At 41.7% G+C, this 15,962-nt stretch overlaps 1 protein-coding gene across 3 annotated transcripts in view; it reads right to left on the bottom strand.

Annotated features, from left to right (window-relative positions):
• Positions 1 to 15,962, bottom strand: part of LOC108002067 (laminin subunit alpha-1) — a 146,119-nt gene that overhangs the window by 112,012 nt on the left and 18,145 nt on the right. For 2 of the 3 annotated variants that reach the window (XM_028668864.2, XM_062087070.1), the window contains exon 2: positions 3,705 to 4,012. The exons of the other annotated variant lie outside the window; for it this stretch is intronic. In XM_028668864.2, the coding sequence (XP_028524665.2) occupies positions 3,705 to 4,012 (308 nt within the window). The remainder of the gene's footprint in view (positions 1 to 3,704; positions 4,013 to 15,962) is intronic. 3 annotated transcript variants of the gene reach the window in all.

The following is a 15,962-nucleotide window of genomic DNA, read 5'->3' on the forward strand; positions in this document are numbered from 1 at the left end:
GGAGATATATATATCCCAACCGTGAGAAGAAGATATTTACACGTTCCATTTTATCGAAATAATAACCATGGAAGAGTTAGAAAGATTAATAAAAGATACAATGTACCGCGTTGAAAGGTTTGGCCGAAAGATAGAAAAATCTTGTATAATGAATTCGAGGAAGGATGGGTGGGATATCCACGGGGGTTAAAAGGCCGCTAAAAATTCATAAGACGGCGGGGATGGAGGATGGGGAGCAGTTCCCTCCGAAACCCAGTTCGAGTATCACACTCGGCGGCAGACGCGATTCGCACGAGGCCCGCGATCTCCGATAAAGGAGGGTTCCTCGTGTTACAGGCCGCATCATCCGCTCGAGAAAAGGAACAAACCTAACTTACTCGAGAACCGATCTTCTCTGCCCTCGAGGGTATTATTTACGCGACCTCGTCTTCCTCCATTCTTCTCCACGGTCGAACGAGAGATGATTCATTCAGCGGTTGGAAGACCGACCGGTCAGGGCCTCGAGAACAACCAGCCATCTTACGGCCACCGCGACTCGACTCGTTAATCCACCAACAATGAGAGATTTCGATCGTCCAGTCCTCCCCATTTCATACTCCTCTCGTCTTTTTCCATCTACCTTCGTTACGATCAAAAATTAACGTTCTACGTTTAATTAACGTCATCTATGGAGTACGTATACTCATATAGCGTTTTAGCATTAGCGTTAAAAGTACTATCCAAGTATATAGAATATCGTATATTTGGGTATATAAATTCTACAATAAATCCACGAGTGTAATCAAGCCTTTTTTCTTCCCTCCCCGATTTTTCGACCGTCATTTGTCTAATAATTGCGTAACAAGTTTCCAGCCGGCCGGGTTGTTGGAGTATAATAGGCAGTCCATCAACACGGCCATTTTAGGTAGGAACAAATTAATTTATTTCGCCGACCGTGTCCGCGTGGGCGTCGATCTCTCGTTGTGTACCCTCGTGCCAATCAGAAGCGCAAACAGAAGTTAAATTTAAAATGAGCCAGCGACTCGAGCGAAATGCGCGGAATGCCAGGCGCCCCGCGAATATATTAAGCGTTGTTTGTCGCCGCTTTTACGAAAGAAAATGGTGTCACGCCGTCGGATTATTCGATATTCCCAAGGGGATACTAATTGCGCGAATCTGGCCTCAAAGTTCATCCTTCGTACATTATGAAAAAAATTGAATAGAATTGGTGCGAAGGAAATAGATACATTTGGCAAATAATGAAAAAGATTAGAAATGGTTAGAATTGGAAAAATAAAAGGTAATTATTTACAGGAAAGATCGGCACTTTTCAATGATGTTATGGAGGTTTTTCTTTTTTATTATATACTTTATTAAAAACAGTTTAGATCGGATTAAAAAGATTAATTTGAAGCTAAATGCATTAAATTGGCTAACAGCTTAAACGAGTTTTGATTACAGGTGAAATTAAACTTGGAATTATCGTAAATTAATTGACAAGAATTTACAAACCTACTTTGATGCTTCGTATTAAGTTTGTTCTTATTTATTAGCCTGATTAATTCAATTGCAAATATTAAACAATTATCGAGATTCTCTCGATAACAAAAATCTTCACATTACGTGGATTGGAAAAAATTTTTTAAACGTTTAATTACTACGAATCCCAACGTTTCGATGAATAAAGTCTAAGTAAGTTTTCTGGTTCGTGCGTTTCGTTAATGAAACATATAATTGGAAATCGTTGGAATATTATATCCGTGGCCGATCGAAAAATAAGTTTGACGATGATCGAACCAGGAGACACAATGATACGATGTCGATTCGACGTTGGCTCGTGACCAGACGAAAGAAAACAATCGGGAACACATGCGACGACCGCTCGTAAAATTAATAAGCGCAATGAACGTTAACGAGGACCATAAATATGGCCGCCGCGGCCTGCTTATCCGCCGATTAGCATAATCACTTCTGATACCCGTGGACCGTAATTTAAAAATATCTTGCTGTACACGGCCGTTTTACAAAGGGCCTGACAGGGTCCGTAGCTCGAAAGTTCGATGGTTGGATGATATATGGCAACTCACCCTCTCCCTCTCTCTCTCTCTCTCTCCGTTCTCTATTTTTTAATATTTAATATTCGTTGTAGCGTTGTAACGTGAAATAGCCAATTTATTTAGCCGGGTTTTAGATTGAAATTTTTCGATCGTTATCAAAAATGTTTTATGAATTTGGTGAATTAATGATGAAGAACACACGCTAATGAATATTTATAAACACGTATCGTTACTTATATCTCCAATAAATAATTTTTATCATTCCCATCTATCGTACCCATTTTTCATTATAATTTTCACGATTAATTGAAAAAAAAAGAACAGTCGAAGCATCGTTCATTGATCCAATACTTCTTGCAACTATATCAATAACAAATATGATTTTACTAGAAATATATTAAAACCACTCGTTAACGAAGCATATAGATTAATTATTATACCGAGAAATCAGCTTTCACAGTTTCAAAGATATCTCTTCTCCGTGGAGGGATTAACTTTGGCAATCGATATCCAATTAGAGGCCACTAATTACACGCCAAGATTTCGTCTAGCTTGACGTGTCCATTATTCCGATTATTCAATTTTTATCCTCGTATTTAATGTAACGATAGTTGTCGATAATTATTCGTTCATTATTTAACCACGCACTCGCAACAAACGATCGTTCAAATCACAAGGAAAAATCCGTACTATTCTAATTTGCATAAGAGAATCCGACTCTTGTGTGACCATTATCGCGGAAGCGGGACGCATCATCGCAAAGACCGCCTCGACCACTCCAACTGGAACTCGACGCCAGCTTGCTAACGATCTCGAGAATATCTTTCGTTTCGTTAACATTGTATCTTAATAGTCGCGCTATAAATTCTATTCTCCGAATCGCGCATACGTTCCACACATTCCGAGCATGTTCGAAAATTCGTAAACGTAACTATCACCTCCTCCATTAATTTTAACTCTTATTTCGAATACGTATAAAAAGAAAAGGAAAAAAATCCTCCTTTTTCTTCTCAAGAAGAACGTTCCTTTGATTCTCACTTTCTCGATTCTTCTCCCCTCATCGTCCTTATTACCAAACAGAGGAGGAGAAGGTTTGCGCCGCTCGTTAAAACGTTTTTCGCCCGCCAATTTGCTCTCGGGGTCCCCAGGTATGTATATATATATATATATATACATACACCTTTGCTTCGCTCGCTGCACGCGAAATTCCGAGAAAGGGGCCAGAAAGTACCCACGGTCTCTCCTCTAGTCCTCCCTTCTATCCATCTATCTCCTTTTTTCCTTACTCCCTCTTCCATTCCTTGCTTGCAAGGGCATAAATTCGTAAATAAAGAGAGGAGTCGGAGGGCACAATGCGAGAAACGAGGGCTAACGAGCGGGGGGAAAAGCGACTTTACGATTTTTTCGGAAGGGACGGAAAGGGACCTGTCGCCGACACACCTACAAGGCGACCCTTTAACGTAAAGGCCGCTCGAGTTTCGAGCTGGAAGAGAGAGAGAGAGGGGGGGTGGATAAATCGTTCGACCTCTTTGAATAAGTTTGAATAAAACGCGGTTTTCTCACGATCCGCTTTTCTCACATCTTTCGAACGGGTTTCTTTCGGTGGAACGAAGGAGAGAATGCAGAGATTTGATTGGAGAAGCGAACACTTCTTTTCGTACGACGTACCTGTTTCAGGTCGAGAACTATAGTGACGTACTCGTAGCGATCTCCCCTGGCCAGGGTGGGGCTCTGCCACCACTTTCCAGGGCTCGAGTCGAGTATGTTGCTGATGTTGTGCCTCTTGCCGGGATCCGGGCTCCTCGCGTCGCACACCCCGCACCTCGACGATTCGGAAGGTTTGCAGAAGGTTTCCGGCCCTTCCTCGCCGCAGGTCGCGTTCACGAAAATATCCGCCTTCGCGGCCACGTTGAACGTCGACGGAAATATCCCGCCACTTTTTAGACTTCTGTTCATTCCGTATAGCGCGGAATGCCCTGCAAATTGGAAATAACAGGAAACAAATTAGTCGGGATTGAAGTGCATAAGTAAAAAATTCGAAAAGGACGATCATTGAATAATTATCGTTGACGGAACAATCCAACTTTCGTTTCGATTTTAAAAATATTCCTTACTTACTTCGAACGACAACGATTTTTTCAAGAGAGAGAGAGAAAAAAAAGGAAAAATATAACATTAGTTTAATAACAATTGAACTTTCGTTGAATCTGGGTTCGATAGGCATCTAGATATACAATCATCGAACGTAAAATTCTTGTCAGCGAGTTTGTTTCACTTTCGATACTTCAAAAAAAAACATAAAACACTAGTTTGATAACAGTGGAATTCTCCTACCTGGACTCAATAGACACATCGTACAATTAAACGTAAAATTCTTGCTAACGAGTTCGTTCCACTTTCGATACTTATTTCGAATGGAACAGGCAATTTTTAAAGATGAAAAAAATGTAAAACATTAGTTCGATAACAGTCGAATTCTCCTAGCTAGGCTCAATAAGCAACTAGACGCAATCATAGGTACAATCATGGTCGAAGGTAAAATTCTAGGAGGAGAGGGAAAACACACGGTGTAGAACTCGACGTTGAGAAACGGTCGATCCATCGGTTCGGTTGTTTCCTCGGGATAAGTTGAGTACTTACACATGGACAGGTTTTGACAGAGCTCGCAGCACGGAACCAGTCGCACACGAACGAGCGACGAAGGTGGATCGGCGAACAGGTTCATCGTGCACACCCGAGGCAGGTTAAACGTGCGTAATCGACACGCGAGAGTCTGTGCCGTGTCGAAGAAACGTGACGGCCGATCGTGTCGCCGCCAATCATCGGATGAAACCTAATTCCTCCGCGAAAATTTTCTAGCAGAAGGTACACGTGCGATGAGAAAATTGTAAAGTTGTAAAGTTACGACAGATTTAACTGTGATTCGTATCTTTGGCCTCCCATGATTCTTTTAACATTCCGTCAACATCATCGTCTTTGGATTTTAGATTTCGGCAATTATTTCATATCTATATTTCTTGTTAATTAAATTGTTTATCATTGGAAAGAAATTATGCGTTCCAGAATCCGTATTATCGCATTAAATTGTATCAACTGTTTAATTTTCGTATTTTTTTTGAACGGAGATCGATCTCTGTGATTTAAGTCGACGTTTAATTTAAAGTGAACCTAGAAAGACACGAATTATGGATTTCTTGGAGCATTACGTGGTATCAAAGATTTTTCAGATAGCTGGTCAATGATTGTGCCGAGTGTAAATTATGCAATGGCCATCGCGCGTATTGGCGAGGAGGAGTCGGAGAGTGGACCGAGTGGCTTTGAAATGCAAATGCTCTGATTCAGGAGTTCACCCACAGAAGAATGTACGAATCTTCGTTTTTTTGAAATTCGGAAAAATATTTATTATTCGCGGATTATCAATATACGATAACAAAAGTTCTTTTTGCTCGTGAAAATCCAGAATTATATGGATCTTAACTTACATAAATTGAATCTATACAAGTTTCTTGTAAGATTCTATTCATTTGGATCTCGCAAAATTTAGAATTCCAAGTAAACGTTCAAACGTCGTTTAAAAATCCAAATCGTTGAATCCCTCGACTTGCGCATAGTTTTTTAAACTTTAGAATTCCGGATAAAAAGAAAAAAAACTTAAACCTACATCAAGAAATGTGTCGAAAAGTTCAAGACAAAAAATTATCGGTAAATCGGTTTGTATGATAACTAACTAACTAACTAATTAAGTAAAAACGTTTTGCACACGTTCCATTCCCCGACTTGAAGACTCGCGTATGACTCAATTGGTATCTAGATCCATTAAATTTCCCAATCATCTCCGCTTTTTCTCTCTAACGAGCGCGCTGATTCACGCGATCCAACGATCGATTTCCTGGCCCCTCGGCTGCCTCTTTTCCCAACGCGTCAACGGGAGTCACGCCTACATCCTTACGGTCTCTCCCCCCTCCCCTCCCTCCTCCACTTTCGTTCGATCTTATCTGAAAAGCAGAGAGCCCCGTCCCCTCGTGGAATTCTTCGACCTCCTTCGTTCCACCACAAAGAAACGGACTGTTCGCGTATCGAGATGAAATCGTAGCTCGAGAACGCAACCGCGATCCACGATAATCGACGAATGCCTCCGAGACAACGGAGATCACGCTCCCCATCATCCTCCTCGATCCTCGCGATTCTCTCGGTAGTTGGCCGCCGTATCTTCGGCGTGACGAAATCTCGAGATCGTGTCGTTTATACGAACGTCGAAGCGGCCATTGAAATCGAATCGAGCTTTCGGATTATTGGCCGATGGTGACGCGCTTCGATATCTTCTCGGACCGCTTCGCGATTAATTGGAACGCGGACGAAACGAGAGAGGATTGTAAAGTTACTAGGATTTTATAAGAAAAAATCGCGGAGAAGAAAGAAACATTCGAGAATCTCGAGCGAAACGAAGGAGAATTTTCCGTCAACGAGAAATATTGGCATCTTCTCTGTCCTTACTTTCCAAAAATAATAAAGGATGGGCAATTTTACAGAGACAACATCGTAGAAGAAAAACTTGCAAGATAATTTCGATCGCCTAAAATTGGAGGACGAAATAAAAACGAAGGGTCAATTGGAAGGATGTTTTATTCCGTGTAAGGTATGGTTAAATATCGTTGGCGCGGTTGCGCAAAAGCGGCGGAAAAGGAACAGATCCTGGTGGTAGCGGCATTGTGTTTTGTCTCGCCGCCAGAAACCGGCCTGTTCCCTTTCTCCCGTGCGCCAGGGGCTCGAGAACCCGCCACGAGTGACTGATGACGACAGAAATAACCCTGTTCCATCTTTCCGCCGGCGCACGTGTCCACGCAAACCTACGCGAAAACGACGCCGGCCAACACGGTGTGCCGGAAACAGAAGGAAACGGGCGCTGCATCGCGCCATTTGCGATTCGAGCGCCGGATGGAACATGCCGATGGATCAAAACGAGGGATTAATTTGAATCGAAATTTGAAATTTTGAAAAGATCAACGGATGAGATTAATGATTGGTAAAAAAAGGGCAAAATTTAAGCTTCCAATTCTTACCGACCCGACAAGGTTAAACCTCTTTCTTTCTTTCATTCCTGGAAATACTCAAACCACTCGTTTATTACAATTACTTCGACGAGACTGAGACACATTGCGGATACACGTGTAGTTCGTGCAGCTAACAAAGCTAATGGATCTTACTCTGCTCGTTATTAATTACAGATACAATATCGCTTGATTAGCATAAAAACGAGCGATCCTTTCATAAGTAATTCTATATCTCGTAGAGCCGCTACGGGGAATTAAATAAAGCGTGTATTGCATTTCGATTCATTATGCAATTATGCATTGGAAAGGTGTAATCGGATTTGTTCGAAGGGAGAATATAATTCATAATAGAAATTGGCGTCGATGTAGCGTGTCTTACGTTGTACACGTGCGCTCGTGACAACGTCGACTAAATCACGGAGTAACGATATTTCGGAATTGAGATTAACTCGAAGAAAAATGATTTCATCAGCGTGGTGTGCGCGCTCGCAACATTGTGAACACCAGAGGACGAGTAGTATTAAACTTGTTCAACAGGTTGCTAAGAGGTTGTACACTTGTCGCATTACGCGGAATTAACAACGTCGACGGCCAATATAAATTTTATCATTTTTACGCTGTGTAAAAACGATTTAAAAAACAATGATAATAAAATTATATAATAAAATGGAGCAATTATTCGCGGATATATCTTTAAATTATTGCAAATGATTCCAATATCGATTAAATTACTCCCGTGCGAGAGTGATAAACGAAGAGAGGGAGGGGCAAAGATAAAATCTATTTTCACGAAAAACAGCACAGCGATGACATCAAATCCCGCGCTATGAATTACCGCGGAACACGGTCGACTGAATCATCAAAAATACTAATGGCACTAAAATATACCGCGCTGTACCGTATAGCGTCGGAGTAGTAGAAGAGATCGAGGATACTATGACTCACGTTTACGGTTCGTTTAACTGGTTACGAGCTCATTGTCCTACGCTAAATTGTTCTATTCATGATCGCGTCGATCGGGCACAGCCAACGAAATGAAGAAAAGATTCCAACGAGTTCCATCCTTCTCTCTCTCTCTCTCTCGAATATTCGATCGAATATTTCTATAAAATTATTCACAAAAAAGAATAGAGACATCAAATTTCCCCTTTCTTTAGAAAAATCAAAAATTCTCTTTATTAAGGGAAGAAAAAACGTGGAAGAAAAATCGGGTGGAAAAAGACACGGCAGCAAGTTGGTTAAAAATATCAACAGAGGAGGTGTCTAACTCATCTCTCGAGACTACTCTCCGGCTGTCAGTGGCCTGGCCGTAGCGATTTATGGCCCGCTTAAACGAGCAAAGCCAAAAGTGGACGGGGGACGAAAACTTTTTCCAAAAAGCCTCGCGGCCGCCCACGCGTTCTCGAATTCGCCTCGAAAAGCCCTCCTCTTCCTCGGAAGAGCGCTCCTCCGGGAAGAGAGGAGCCACGTTTTCGTGTTCACGATAACGTGTTTACAAAATATCCAGCGGAGGCATGGGCCACATGCCGATGGCCCACGAATGGTCCCTCGCACGGTGGTCCTTATGACTAATAGCCCCTGTGGCCGTGGCTTGTTCCTGCTGTTCTACCGTTCTCTCCCTTCCTCTCTCTCTCTCTCAAGAATCCGTAGACCAACGAAAGAAAATAAGATCTGTGCGAGGCAGTGACCGACACCACTCCTTCCAAACTCCCCTGGAACCCCTGACATAATCTCTAGGGCGGGCCAAACTCGAGGATGGGAAGAGTTGGCGGGAAACTCGATGTTTGTCCATTAAGTTATCGTGGGCCACAGGCTACGCCACGTTATCACGTCACGCGCGTTTCAACCATGTCCAACTAGCTATAGTACGGGGAATGACGGATGTTATCGAGTTTCTGCTGCTTTACAGCCTCTTTTTTCCTTCTTCTTCTTCTTTTTCTTTGCTTCTCGATAGAGGCTCGTTCGAAAGAAAGAGAGAGAGAGAGAGAGAGACTTACTTTTGGTGTGTATATATTTTTTTGACAGTAGTCTCGCGGAACTTTCTACTCATTTACATAACGTCGTTGAACGGAAGAATGGATAGATGATACTACAATGGACAAGTAATAATGTGTAATAAATGACGATAGTTTTTGTGCGGTATTGTTATTATTATTGTTATTGTTATTGATTTTTTCTTAGATTTCACCGGTGAGATGAGCAAGATTGGGATACAAAGACGCGAAAAGGAAAAGGTTAACTTTCGATCAGGATCGAATAAATCAGTAGGAGTCGATTTCGTGACAATGTTGGGACGGTAATCGTTGGATAAATCATAGGTAAATCGTAGACATCGTCTAAGCAAACGAATGTATGAATAACGCGATACTTTATCGTTTCGTTATACCATTCGCGTCATCTCTGGCTACCGTAAAACCCACTCGCCTTTAACTATCGCCGCTCCCATGCATTCATACGAAACGATGCGCGCAACTCGTTCCGTCTTTTGCTCGAGATATTCGTAGTAAAAAGTAACTGAAATGCTCGAGAATTTAATCTTTACCTCGGTTTAAACTTTTCAGATGATCGAATCAATGACTCGTTGATCATTTGCTCTCGAGAGGCGACTATCAGGGCATCGATTGAATTGCGCAAACTGGTGCAAATTGAAATATTAAAGTTTCATTACGTTAATTCGTACGTTGGAAAATAAATTGTATTAACTTTTAGCTCTCCTCTTCGCTCTTCTTCGGATGGAAATTTTTAGAAACCGTCGCGTTGGACGATTCCATTGAGAGGCACTGGCTCGAACGATACTTAAATCTTAAAGCTCGGCAATTATCCTGCCTACAGACAAAGACATCATCCACGATTTTCGTTTTCTCTTCGTTCACGGCTGAGCCGCGCGCAGCCGAGCCATTCATCCTCCGCTATCATAAACCGAAACGCGCCCATTAAAAAGTACCATTAACAACGATCTATTCTCTTCCCCTACGGAGCCTACGTGCACCGCCTCCGCTCCTTCCAAACCGAAACGCATAAATAATTGCCCGTACGCGTGTGCAGGGAACGGTTTGTCTAGCGCCTGTTGCGAAAACAGTTTCATTGACCGGCGAACCAACGACGCCCCTCCAATGAATGAGCGGCGTCAATGAAAACGCGACTCTCGTAAACGCGAGTGTCGCGCGTCCGTAAATTCCAAACGAGGCGTAGTTTTCGCGACCCGCACCGATGCGAGACGCCTGCCCACAGTTGTCTGCCACGTTAATTATCCAACAATGGCGCCCCTAACCGACCGTCCTCGACGCCTCTTCCCGTCGATCAACGCGTCTGCCCGACCGATCTCGAAAACTTGGCGAACGTGGGATGCAAATGGGGGGTAAAACGAAACGTCGAGGAGAAATCTCGTTTATTACTCGAGACGTGATTCGATACACGTAGCTTTTCTCGCGGCAGTAACGATCCTCGTGCGCGTTCGTACTGCCTCGTTTTTACACACGGTGTTCTATTGACAGTGAAAAGAAGCGGTCGCGACCACTCGAAGGCGGACAAAGTCAATTTCCTGCATTCAAAGTGGCCGGGTGCGCTGCACACTGTCATCGGCCGACTCGAAACCGCTTTTGTACGCGGTGTATCGCGTTTAACGTAGCCCCGTGTTTATTGAGGGTAATTTGTCAGGGTGAGCGCGCATACAAGCGCCATCCTCACAGCTCTCCTTTCGTACTTACCACGTTTTTCGAGATATCGAAGAACGAAGTTGCTCGATTTATTTTTCATTCCATTCCTCGTTTATCCCTGAATTCCGTCTGATTAAATCGTTAAAGTATGGACGTAAGTTTAGTTCTGGAACTATCAACGAAGTTATTCGGTTTATCCTTCAATCCCATCTGACTAAATCACCAAAATATGGGCATAGAATCATGAGTGTTGTCGCGAAAGGTTGTGGCGATTATTTATTTATATATAATCGGGTTTTGGAAGCGGCGATTTAAAGAAAGGATACAGGTGCGTCCCTGGGCCGCGAGAAATCGATTATCGTGGCCGGTGAACTCGGTGTATAAGTGGCGTCCCGCGGCGAATATCGGGCCGAAAATGAAAAGCTGTCCATGGGATATAATTAATGCCGGCCGGTCGGCGAACCGTTCGTTCGATTAATCAGCCACCGCTCGCCGCAAGATTAACGAGGCGCGATATTAATGGTTTTCTTACAGGGAGCGTTCTAGAATTCGCGAGTGGATGGATTAGGCTTCGACAGAGGATGCTTTCTGTTCTCGCCGAGAATGCTCGGTATTCTTAATATCGCGAATATTTCTTTTCCTTTTAACGAAAATCTGAATTCTCTACTAGGATAGTTTGCACACGATCGAATCAACATTTCGTAACGTTGTATTAGGATAAATCGTATGTTTGGGCACAGTTGCGGGACATTTAATTATAATTCATCGAATTGGAATGTACGAATAGTGTATTATTTTTGCACCTGGTCAACGACCCAGGAACGGTACCGTCGACGCGAAAGAAGGAGGTAATTTCTGAATTCGAAAAATCCGTGGATGTAAATCTCTCGCAGGGTGGAGCGAAAGGGTAATATTCTTACGCGTTTAGCTCGCCTCGTGAATCCCATTAGCAAATAAATTTATCGTCGACAGGAAGAGATCAAGCGGCCTACACACACTATTGAACCACCTAAATGCTAAATAAATCTCTATATGTCACCGTGCTTACCATTAATTCGTATAAAGGGTCTCGCCAACGTAATTCACTCGGATAAAATACGAGCGTGAACAACCGGAAACGTATATTTATTTGGGCATAAAACTCGCAATCCACCTGCGAGATTTTTCTAAATATTAAAATTACCATAGCTCGATGGAACTAATTCGACGAAATACCGAAAATGGCACCGTTAACTTATTAACATGATAAATACATAAAAAGAAAGAATATGGTATTTTATGGTAATTCCATATCGAGCATGTATACGTGAAATTTTAATAAATCTTTTGTTCCAGATAACCTCCAGTGGATAGTTTCCACGAAACTTTTTCCCACGCTGACCCGATGTTCACACTTCTCTAATCGTCTTGAAAACAGCTTCGTGACTAATCGAGTAATTGGTAAAATTTGTTATCTGGGCGATAGCGCACCGTCAAACAAAATCGACAAACGAACTGCTTTATCTTATTCTCGGTATCGTTGAAGCCTGGCTTTCACAAATATTTCGAACCTTGCTCCACGAACTTTTCCTTTTTCCAAAAATGTCTCGAACGTGGCACGCGATTCTTAACCGCGCAACGAGTAATTGTACCCGACAGATCGTAACGACAGAAATTAAATTCTTTTGATTCGAGCGACGAGGTAACACGATCGCTCCGAGTGACCCGATTATTAATCATCGCGGCGCTTTGTTCGACGACTGTTTCGATTCAATTCGCACGCGACACGTATTAATAATTTCATTACGTATTTACGGCGATATATAGATCTCCGCGATTCGCCATTTCGCGATTGGACTCCTCGCGTTTTGCTTTTCGTAAATAAAAATTCGAGGAATGAACTTTGCCGTGCATCGAGGATCGATCGTCTAATTTATCGCCGACTAATGAGTTCCGAGAAGAGAGATCAATCGTCATATCGACACTATTCAAGGCTGTTGCATTGTAATTAATAATCGAATTTAATAAATCGAGGATTAAAGATAGAAAAGGAGTGGATCGAAGAGAAAGAGAGTAGGCTTCTGATCGTTTGAAACGGCGATGCAGGCAGGATCGAGAAGGATGATCGTGTCGTCAGTCCTTTCATCCGGATGGAACCGACAAAAGAAATCGTGATCCTTGGGCCATGAATCGCCGCTTCTTTTCAACCGTGGCACACCTATCAAACTCTCCGATGCCTTTACTTACGACGCGTTGTACATCGAACACGGGAGAAGACACGCTGTAAATCGTCAGTTTAACCGCCTCGTCCCGTCATTTCGTTGTTTTTCAGCTAGTTTCCGGGTGGACGCCATTCACGTGCTCACAATGGAACGTAATTGGCCATAAGCATGAATAAATATTTTCAATTATGGCATTCGTTCCATGGAAATGCGAAATTATAAGAGAGAATTAAGATTTTTCTTTCCTCTCTCTCTCTTTCTGTTTCTTTCGAACATTTCGAAACTTCGTCAGATATTATTAATGGCGAAGAAGCGCAAGCTTCGTTCTATGATTTTTTCTACGACTCGTTGGATGGAAACACTGAACTAATAAACCCAAATTCTCTTAGAAGTATGGAAAGTATACAACGTCACGTTATATGACTGTGTATCAACGATAATGGAGAGACGTCACATATTCTCTTTCCACGGAAAAGAAAAAAAGAAGGAGAGAAGAAATGGAGAACTACTTTTAATGTATCACATTTTGACGCTACTTTCAACTTTTCCTCTGATATCAAACGGATGAAAATTCCGTTGCACGAGTATTAAACTAAGGCGAATTACATTTCAGCTTACAATTTAACTGAATCAAGCGAGTTGTTCATTTGCTTCATTTCTTTGAGTAAAACGGGCAAAAAAGAGACGTCTCTCCGTTTGACGAGTTCAATGGCAACGTCAATTAACGGTCTTAATTGCATGCTTACCAGAAGTTCGTTCACTCTTAATTACCGCATCGACATCAACCGTTTAAAACGGTCCCCTCCCCCCCTCCTTTCGACGAATCAAAGAATTATCCCGACGGATGATATTTATGCGGGACACGGCCGATAATTTTTAACCGGTATTTATTATTTTTACGAGACGCGGTTCACCGAGCCGAGCCGAGTGTAATTAATTATGCGCAGGGGTACATTAATATTTCAAATGTCCGCATCGGCCTCCGGTTTGATACTTGCGCGGCTTTTGCACGCGAAGTTTCTCCTTGTCGGGAGTCGCAGTCGGATAGAATTGAAAAGCGTCTGCGAAATTAACCCGCCCCGCTCACCGCGAATAAATTATCTTCCAGATGTCGATATCTAATTAAACGCTGAGAAGAAGAATTTTGGAAATATCCACGATATGGATAAATTATTAAGTTTTTCAAATTTATATATACGTATTTTTTTTTTTTTTTTTTTAAGAGAAGCATATCTCTGTTGGCAGAGTATTGGAAATATGGGAATGGTAAAACGGTCGAAATACTTATCTCGGGGACATAATTCAGGTTGAAAATGTACGGGTTATCGTGTTTATGGGTCGTTTCTTATGGGTCCAAGTTGCACCTCGAGTTTTAAGTTTCTAGTAGACAGAAATGTACTACACTTTTGAGATTCGGCCACCACGTGGTAACAATATTTTGGAAACTCGTGATGGCTCGTATAACGATAAAACTGTCTCTCATTTTAACCCCTCTGAACGGAATATTATTATTTCCGTGGAACCTCGGAGAAGTTATTTATTTATCGAACGATATATTTTACTGTCAAGAGGAATTCTTTCGCGAAAGAACGATTCGTTTCGAAATAAGATCCATGTTCCCCGAATTTCGTGCATCGTTTTCTTCCAAAATATCGTTGATTTTTCATTTCGATGAATCTTCGTTAATTTTATCGGATAACGAGAATTTTAGATTTATGTATTAATTCTTTGTCATATGAATGAAAAAAGAAAAAAGAAAAATTAAAATTCGTGGGATTCTCTGTTAATATAATTGTAACGTTGGAATCAATAGCAAATGTGCCAAGTAAACACGATGATCCAATTCGAAAATCTTTTTAACATCTCGTCATCTTGTGAGTGGGAAAAGAATTTATTTGTATGGTCGACCGAGCAACACTGTAATCGTTGCACACGTGTGACGAATCAACAACGAACAAAGTATAATTTCGATTCTCATTTTCCCCGACAATTCGAATAATTAACCTCGATATGGTCCATTAAATTTTTTCCTCTTTCCGTTATTACAGTTTGAAATACAGAATTATATAAGGAGATTGTTACGATTCTTTCACATTTTTCTCCAACGAAAAAAACAAAAAAATTACAATAACGAACCGATGAAAAATAATCGAAATTGAAACGTAACGGTTGATTAAAGTTTCCTAAGAAACTGGCTGGAACATTTCTTTTTTATTTATCTTCTCAAGCTAGAACATGAATAGAAAAAGGAAAGAGGGAGAAAAAGTTCGCCTCGCGATTAGTTATTAACTCCGCTCGAACGTTTTCCAGAACGCGTATTAAATAAAATAACAGCACGTTCCAGATTTGCTTTTAAAGTAGCGGGAATGCGAAATGATTGTGCAGCTCATCGAGCTTCTCTCTCCGTCAGTTTTGCGTGAAAGTGAAGCGCTCGGTGAAACCAGATTTGCGAGTTGCCGAGTTCACTTCAAGATCAATCGTAAAGGAATCCAAAGATAAATTTTTACGTTTTATCGGCCGAGATCAGAAATCAGACACTTCGAATTTATTCACTCCATCTTTCTTATTTATCGCCTTCGCACGTACATTACACAAAGTGTAAAAATTACGCACATACGCATAAAAGAACAAATTTTAAGAGAAATTTTGCAATGTCTCAGTAAGTATAATACTTCTCGGTACTAGGAGTGAGAATTTAAAAAAAAATATTTAATGTCGTTTATCGATTAAAAGAAATCACCAACCTTTTGATTTTCTTATATCAAATAGCAAATCGATCGAGGTTTTACACGCGCTCACAATGCCTTAATAACGAATTCAACACGTGTCGATCTCTTTTTTTATTTTTACAGGTAAGGTGAGCAGAGTCGCGCGGGTTGCACGTAGCGTGGAGATCTTATCGTGCCGATCTCTTCGATCTTATTTGCATTCGCTGACACGGGCCAGGCTCTATTAATTAACATCGCGGCCAGGAAATTGCGATCGATCTATTTCTCGCAAAAGAACAACCTCGCCCTT

This window comes from Apis cerana, linkage group LG1 (assembly GCF_029169275.1).
Source record: "Apis cerana isolate GH-2021 linkage group LG1, AcerK_1.0, whole genome shotgun sequence".
NCBI lineage: Eukaryota > Metazoa > Arthropoda > Insecta > Hymenoptera > Apidae > Apis > Apis cerana.